General features: G+C 40.0%; 1 protein-coding gene across 1 annotated transcript in view; it reads right to left on the reverse strand.

The window, feature by feature from the left end:
• LOC137272893 (prestin-like) overlaps positions 1-3018 on the reverse strand; it is a 29778-nt gene extending 26760 nt beyond the window's left edge. Inside the window, exons 1-2 of the mRNA XM_067805313.1 lie at positions 2941-3018; positions 2137-2507 (exon numbers count right to left, since the gene is read on the reverse strand). Coding sequence (XP_067661414.1) covers positions 2137-2449 — 313 coding nt within the window. The 5' untranslated portion in view covers positions 2450-2507; positions 2941-3018. The remainder of the gene's footprint in view (positions 1-2136; positions 2508-2940) is intronic.
• Between the last annotated feature and the right edge of the window lie 6411 nt (positions 3019-9429).

Genomic DNA, 9429 nt, shown 5'->3' on the forward strand with positions numbered 1-9429 from the left:
ACGTCGAAATGAGAGATATGCTCGACAGTGCGTTCGTGAGGTCAACAGACACGGTGGTGGAGGTGTAATGATGTGGGGAAGCATATCTATGAACGGCAGGACACAGTTGGTGCATGTGCAAGGGAATCTCAATGCTGTACGCTACTGGGATGAAATTCTGAACCGTCATGTTGTTCCTACAATTGACGCTAGAAGGGAAATTTTCCAGCACGACAATGCAAGACCGCACACAGCACGCATTACCACGGATTTCCTTGCCAACAACAACATTACAGTTCTTCCATGGCCCTCAAAATCGCCAGATTTGAACCCAATTGAACATTTATGGGACCAATTGGGTAAACGGTTACGACGTCGACAACCGCAGCCACAGACACGTCTACAGTTGGTGAATGCGTTGCGAGATGAGTGGAGAAGAATCCCACAAAGGCGGATACGACGTCTTATACAGTCAATGCCCAGGCGATGCAGAGCAGTGATTGATGCCCGTGGTGGTCACACCAGATACTGACTTTCTCACTATGCCATGGAAAATAGAGACGCTTAATACCACTGTGAATGATTGTATATGTCTTGACACACATTTGTTAATACCCGTGTGAATTATCATTGCTCAAGTTCCATTACTTTTTGTGCAATTTAAGTTAATAAATCATCTCTCATAACATTGGATTTTCACCTATGCGTTTCTTTTTTGGGCCAGTGTATTTTAAGAAATACAGGCTGGGTCAACTGGGCTAATGAGTTGATCTAATTCACAACAGTCTGCTAACATAAATAATTTGTGCTTGTTCACCAGGTCATAAACACCCAACTGTTCACCTTCATGTGAATGCACTGTGACTAGATTTTCTACACAACATGAAGCATGATAACAAATGTACCAATTTACAAAGACATTGGATTAATTCATTAAAAAAAAAGGTAAGTAGGACCCAACCCTGTTTGATCGGAAAGGGCCAAAACACATAACTCACTAGGGTAAGCAATCCCAACCCGCATTCCATATGGGCACAATTATTTTCACAAGGGCACACATAAATTACTGTATGGTGCTCTATGGCACCCTTTAAAATATGGATTTTTTCCTCTAATATACCATGTATACATTGCAGGTCATCTGGTCTTTTAACATGTTTAAAAACAGCATAAATTAGCACTCTTTGCATGCCAGTGAATATGTTTATCAATGAGTGAGTGTGAGTGAGTTTTGTTTTACGCTGCACTCAGCAATATTACAGCTATATGGCGGCGGTCTGTAAATAATCGAGTATGGACCAGACAATCCAGTGATCAACAACATGAGCATGGATCTGCGCAATTGGGAACCGATGACATATGCCAACCAAGTCAGCAAGCCTGGCCACCCAATCCAGTTAGTCGCCTCTTACGACAAGCATACTCGCCTATTATGGCAAGCATAGGTTGCTGAAGGCCTATTCTTCCCCGGGACACTTGTATGTCTCAGATGTGTGTGTAAAACAAAACGTACTGCATTCAGTGTGTTTATCATATGTATGCTGAATAGAGGAGCTAACTGAACTGATCCATGGGATTAGACACAAATACCATTATTATAAACTATAAAACACATGACATCCTGCTATGGCAACAGGTATCAAATATGCATGTACATTTTACTTCATATTGTTACAGCAATGGCTTACATCAGTAACATTAACCATTACAATCCACTGAAAACTGCATAACATTACAATAACTACATTAACTAATATTACTCAGTGAGTGGGTGTGGTTTTACATTGCTTTTAACAATATTTTAGCAACACCATGACAGGGGGACATGAGAAATGGGCTTCACATGTTGGGAATCAAACCGAGGTCTTCAGTGTGACAAGTGGATGCTTTAACCACCAAGTTACCCATACTGCCCCCCAAAATTACTCAAAATTACACATATTCCTCCGTAAATTTTAATGATGAGCAGTGGTAGATTTGGGTGAAATTTTGAGTGGGTCCAAATTGATGAAAATAATGTTTCTGGACCCCCTTGAATATTAAATAGATGGGCAGATGTAAAATAGAGGGGGTCCTCACTGAATTTGATAAGTCAAAACACTCCCAAACCCTCTCTTGAGCCAACACTGGATGAGGAATATAAACATGACAACTCACCCTGTGGGATCATCATGATTCCTACTGTTATGCCAGCAACGATATCACTTGGCAGATCTTCTTTCAACTTGTAGTTTTTAAACATCTTGATAAAAGGCAGATTTCTGGTAACAGATTTCTTAAAACTCCTACTGGTACATTTCTTAGCAGTCCAGTTCTTTAACCTTTCTCGGACTGTAGGAGCCTCAGGTGTGTTACGAAAGGACTCTTCAAAATCCACAACTTTGACAAACTTGCGATCATTTCTGTCCACGTCTGTATTCCAGGACGAGAGTGCAGTTCCTTCTTCACCAGTTCCCGATTCCACAGTCATTGTCGAGGTGATATTTACACTGAGCCTTTGGCAAAATCAAGCTGTTTCACTGTAAGCACTGAAACATAAGATGTCATTGATCAGCTGTCATTTCTGATTTTTTTTTCCTGGTGTGTGCCAGATATCCTGAATATATTCATGTCTCACGCACAAAAACGATGAAACTGAAATGCTTTATTCAAAGAAATAAATCACCATATTTCACGGATCAATCGACTGAACATAAACAGGAATTCACTGGCAGGTACATATTCAACAACCGTGTAACAGGTGCGCTTTCAGAACGCAGATTACCACGTGTACGTGTATTCATACGCTCGACGCTTCTGCACGGAGGTGTAAATAGTAGAGATCTGTGACTAAAGTGAAACGGAGTCACGGTATAACGTATGATACCTCCCCTCGAATTAGGTGTACTGAAAAGATATCCGTTTCTAATCCTTGACAGATCATTACAAAGTTAGATCATGAAAGATGCAATATGATATTACCGATTGATGTTGACGTCACATTATCTGTGCAGCTCTGAACGCTCTGAAAATATGTGAACCATTTCCAGGAGCATCCGGTGGTTCTGTACAACACAGCTGATAATGACAAGCACTTTTTCAAGGCGAGTGTTACCCCGAAGCCAGAATACGGGATTCACTTCCTGTCCACGTGAGGGAATTCCGTTTGTAAATAGCCCTGACAGCTCTATCTAAATTTCCATTGGATATGCTATTTGACCTTTATAACGGACCAATCAAAACATCGTTTACTCAAACCGATGATTTTTTTCCCCGTTCATGTCAGCTTGTGAGCTGGAAAAAACGAGTGTAACATGTATATGTCGGAGCCATTCGTCGCCAACTCGTATGATTCCGTGACAAACCCAATAACGTCTTCTAACGCTTCTTGGAGGTTACGGAACGGAGCGAGTGGTGACGAATGCGTCGGAGTAACACGAGTTGTTTCCCCTATGCTATCATCCGTGTTTCTTAGCCGAGAGCCGCGATGCGGTCCTATACAGTCAAGACATGACCCTGCATCGAGAACACCACCTTCATAAATCCTATTCAGATTCTAGCGGCCGATTACCCCTCGTATTTTCTTGAGATTTTTTAAATATACTTCACGTGGGTTTTTGACTGAAAAGTCGATACCGATCTACTCCCAGATAATTTCCCTACACATACACGTAACTGTCATGTTTTTATGACCGTACGTTTATATATTAATGGATCGGAAGATGTTCTGCATTAGTGGTACCCAAAACTCACTCTCGTCTCCTGTTTCGCGTGCTCGTACTTCAGTTACAATCACTCTTATGTATAACGAATTTATCTGTTTTTGTGCCATGATTTATAGCTTTTCTTTGCAGAGAGGATTCCATTCACATCCAAACGAAAAAGACGTATAGTTGGGATCAAGCACATTTATTTTTGTACAATATAGTGCTCAGGACACTTAAGGAAGCACGATCTTGTCGTTTTCACTATGATTTTTCACTTCGACACATGTCCAAGAATTTCAAACATTCTCAAAATTTACATTCTTGTATTGTTAACAAAATCCAAGCAGGCCTAAGTGTAAGATAAGAATGTTATTACTAGTATTAGTTTTTACACTTATAAATAATATTTTGCCGGATAATATGAATGTTTGAACTTAATCTGTGAGTGAATTTGATCGTGTTTGTGCAGACGTATTGCTTGTTGCAAGGTAATTTGACTTCAGACGTCATTACATTTTTCTTTTAATCATAAAAAATGAGGGTGTTCTATTATGCATTTTGTTTAGTACCGGAATAATTTTCTATCCATTTTATAAGGTTGTGCACCCGTAAAGATCCGGGATATATTTAAATTTTCAGCATCACATGTCTGTCGCAAGAGGCGACTAACGGAATCGGATGGTCAGGCTCGCTGACTTTGTCCACACATATCATCGTATTCCATTTGCGCTGTTCACGCTGTTGATCTCTGGATTGTGTGGTCGAAGCTCGATTATTTACAGACCGGCGCCATATGGTTGGAATATTGCTGAGTGCAGCTTAAAACTAAACTCACTCACTCAATTATACTTGGTTGTTCCTCAATGATTTTACATGTGTAGGTTTAAATAAAATATGAATGATATTTTCAGGTTCAGCTTTGCAGAAAGAATACAGAGAAACTACAATTTTAAATTTGAACGACTTTATCTGTTGTCAGCATCCTAATTTCTGTGAATAACACGGTGTTGTAGTCATCTTAGCTTTGTCTTCTTCGTTGCTATTACTTACTGACGTCAAATTATCTTTCGATATTTATGTATCAGTATCATTTTGCCATTTTGATGAACTAATTTTTGTCTATTTTCCCCTTTAAACATCATCCTCTAAGCAACAGCATAAATTAACCTGCATCCCCCCCCTGTAGTATGAAGTTCTGAGGTTACATGTATAAGGATTTAATGTTTTACCCAATATACAATCAAATGATACAGATTCAGTTTCCACATCATCGGATTTTTTATGGATTTGATAATATGTTTTCCAAGAAAAAAATACTTGAAAGGAGATATTAGAACAACAGATTGGTACAATGTTTCACTGTAGGAAAGTTATTAGTATTTCTTATTAACAGACATATTCATTAGAAATTATCCTGGTTATGAAATTTATATTACATACATGTTATATGACTTATATATTATTATGGACAAAGGCGTTTAATGACTCTAGGTGTGCGTTCGTTACTAACTTTTAACGATATAATCGTTTTTTGGTTTTTTTTCTGTTTTTGTTTGTTTTTTGGGGTTTTGTTTATAATATATACGGCGTATTCACTTTCAATTGTCAAAGAAACTTTACTTCTGCAAAAACTGTACCAAAAATTAAAAAGAAAAGAAAACAAAACAAAAACAAAAACAAAACGACCCAACAACACAAAACCGCGTAATTTACGTGTAGACATTGAAACACATGGTAAATTATTCCTTTGTTTATCTGTCAGGACATTCAAATGGTGAGTGATTGATAACTACACTGGCAATATTTCAGCCATATGGTGACTAAAACAATTCATTTATTAAATCCGTGGAAGCGATTTGAAGTTGTCAAACAACAATCAAGCTTCAGGTAATCTCAGATTTGTCAGAAGTGAGGGCCGGTGGGATATGTCATCTTCTAATGAGTGAGTTAATATTTAACGTCACATCGGCAATATTGCAGCCATATCGTGACGAGAACATACGTGATATAAAAACGAAATATATATGCATAGTATGAAGAACCTAACGACCAAAGGACAGTAAAACCACTAGTCTATCACAGTTAGTATTTAAAACTAGCGCGTCTTCTAAGCGTCTTCTACTGACTCATAAAAACAGATAAAGTTATATTATAGAAAGGACAGGAAAATAACTAGATTATCACTGATAGAGAATTAAATTAAAATAAAGAAAAGAAATTAAGAAAAGGACTGGGGATACGCGCCAACTAAAGGTAGATCACCGGGTATCTCGGTGACTTACAGTAATTTGTCTACCTGCATGGACCTTATCTGGATTTACATGATCTCTTGTACCGCTGGCGATAGTAGTCAAATCTAGCCATATTTGGAAATCACAAAAATGACTCGTTTAAAAAATCTGGTAAGTTTGCATTTACTTAAGTTCGTGAGGTAGGAACTGTCTCAGGACAATACTTTTACACTGCGTACCACTAATGCAGAACATCTTCCGATACAGACTATAGAAATTTGGCGCATGCGCATAGCATGTCAACATGTCAGCTCGCTATCGTTGAAACACGAAGTTTACGGGTAACATGCCCATTAATATATAAACGTATGATCATAAAAACATGACAGTTACGTGTATGTGTAGGGAAATTATCTGGGAGTAGATCGGTATCGACTTTTCAGTCAAAAACCCACGGGAAGTATATTTAAAAAATCTCAAGAAAATACGAGGGGTAATCGGCCGCTAGAATCTGAATAGGATTTATGAAGGTGGTGTTCTCGGCCGCGATGCAGGGTCATGTCTTGACTGTATAGGACCGCATCGCGGCTCTCGGCTACCGTGTTTCTCAAAACCATGAGTTTTGCATGCTGCATTCGTCACCACGCGCTCCTTTCCGTAGCACGACGTGGTCACGAATGTCTCTAGCTGGTTTGAAAAAAAACCCATGTTTGATGAACAAACACACAAGTGAGCGAGTGTGATGTGCATGTAGACTAACAATGTTTTAAGTTCTAGGTAGTCCCTGATATCAACATATTTGACGGACAAAAAAGTTCATATTAAATATACATTATGAAAAGGAGCCCTGAGACCTTGCTGTGGGACCCGTGAAGGTCCGGGGTAGAATAGGCCTTCAGCAACCCATGCTAGCCACAAAAAGGCTACTATGCTTGTCGTAAGAGGCGACTAACGGGAACGGGTAGCCAGGCTCACTGACTTGGTTGACACATTAATAGGTGATTGTGCTGGTCGTAAGAGGTGACAAACAGGATCGGTGGTCAGGCTTGCTGACTTGTTTGACTCCTGTCATTGGTTCCCAATTATGCACATCGATGATCCTGTTGTTGATCATTGGATTGTCTGGTCCAGACTCGATTATTTACAGACCGCTGCCATTTAGCTGAAACATTGGAGTGTGCGGCGTAAAAATAAACTCACTTAGTCATTCATTGCTGTGGAAATCTAGACTCTTGAGGGTCAACATTTCGATCACTGGTCACACTGAAGAGTTCATGAAAATCTTCTAGAGTGCCGATTAAACGTATATTTGCAGATTGTCTGAACTACGACTGAAACGGAAATTAAAATGAATTGTAATCCAAATTAATGTTCTTTTCGTATGTTTCGAAATGTTAACACTCATAGCTGTTTGAGGAATCAGCTGAATTCAAGTATACGTAGACACTTGCAAATACCCGAATGTACGTGTCAATTCGTGATCCACACTTGTTATTCCGGGTGGTGACCAATGGTATATGTTGTTACTGTGTATGGTTTTACGCAGGAATGTACATGCCAATGACTGAGTGACTTTAGTTTTACACCGCACTCTGCATTTTCCAAGTGTATGGTGCCGGTCTGTAAATAATCGAGTCTGGACCAGACAGTCCAGTGATCAACATCATGACCATCTTTTTGTGATATTGCTGAGTGAGGAGTTCATACCGAAACATGAGTCTCATAAACCTATTCAGACAATGACTTACTTTTCAACCGATTAGAATTTTCTCGTGTGAAAGTGAAAATAGACACCACAAACAACGCTGGTTACACTTGATTCCATTTCCTTGTTTCATAATAAAATGGTATTTGCAAATGAATTTTAACTTTAAACTTAACACCGATTATGTCGAGGTTTTGGCAGTGTAACTTATTTAATCACTGACTGTCCGTGTTTTATGAACTCGTAAACTGATTCATAATGCATCTGCCGCACTGGTTACAGCTCTGACTCAATTAAGGTACGTCCCGACGAGGGAATGTCTCAGCTTTTAATGTCCTGAAAATATTTGAAAATGGCCTTTCAAAACTGTCTCAAACTAGTAATTTTTAAGCGCAGAGCATGCAGTGCGAAGAAAAAGAGGCAGTATCTACTAACTACTGCCTCAACTGGTGGAACGTTACGCAAAGAAAAAACGCTTCATGCTAAAAAGTGGTGGACGATAAGGTGACTTGTCTAAAGAGACCTTCATCCCGATAATGTCATGTTTATCGTCCGAAAGACAAAAGAATTAGGCATATCAGAGACCATATAATAGACTATTGTATGGTCTCTGGGCACATGTGCACCTCTTGTGGGCGCCTTCTCACCACAATGACAGTTGTATACCCCTTGCCTACAAGGATCTGTACCATGTGTTAATTACTGATGTTGTGTAAGGATATTTCCTTGGTAACCACCCCATACGTTAACCAACATACATTGTAATTTTATCCACACTTCTCTTTCCGCCTTCCTTCGGATCATCGTAATGATCACATCGTAACATGCACATTAGAGTGACTTTGTGTGTTTTTTAACTCCACACTAAGCAATATTCCAGCTATACGGCGGTGGGTTGTAAATAATCGAGTGATCCAGTGATTGACAGCATGAGCATCATAAAAGATAAAAGGAACGTCATATAGTTGTTTGCCACACTATAGCTGCTTGCACGTCCCATACAATTTCAACCAAATCACCACAGATGTGTGGCGTATACAAGTCCTTCTTACATCCGACTTACAACTGGGGCCTCTTTCACAAAACTCTCGTAAGCCTAAGGTCTCGTAACTTTTCTCGTAGCATTAGTACTTCCTATGTTACAGTATAGGAGGTACGAATGCTACGAGAAAACTTACGAGATCTTAGGCTACGAGAGTTTTGTGAAACGGGCCCCTGGTCAGTTACCCATGCTTGTCGTAAGAGGTGACAATAACGCGATCGGGTGGTTAGACTCGGTTAACTCACGTCATCGTAAACCAGTTGCGAAGATTGATTCTCATGCGGTTTATAACTGGATTGTCTGGTCCAAACTCAATCATTTACAGCCCCCGTCACATAGGGGGAACAGTGCTGAGTGTGGCGTTGAACAACAATCAAACCAAACCATTCATATTACCCGTAAATGATCCTTTTAAATAGTAATAGAATAGGGTCGGGTATATGAGAGTTCGGCTACGGACTTTCCACACACGGAGGTGGACATGAGCCCAGCCTTGCCGTCCTTTAGTACAGACAGATGACGAGAGACGCATCCTCACTCACACACATGAGCCCAGCCTTGCCGTCCTTTAGTACAGACAGATGACGAGAGACGCATCCTCACTCACACACATGAGCCCAGCCTTGCCGTCCTTTAGTACAGATAGATGACGAGAGACGCATCCTCACTCACACACATGAGCCCAGCCTTGCCGTCCTTTAGTACAGACAGATGACGAGAGACGCATCCTCACTCACACACGAGCCCGGCCTTGCCGTCCTTTAGTACAGATAGATGACGAGACAC

This window comes from Haliotis asinina, chromosome 2 (genome assembly GCF_037392515.1).
Source record: "Haliotis asinina isolate JCU_RB_2024 chromosome 2, JCU_Hal_asi_v2, whole genome shotgun sequence".
NCBI classification, from domain to species: Eukaryota; Metazoa; Mollusca; class Gastropoda; order Lepetellida; family Haliotidae; genus Haliotis; species Haliotis asinina.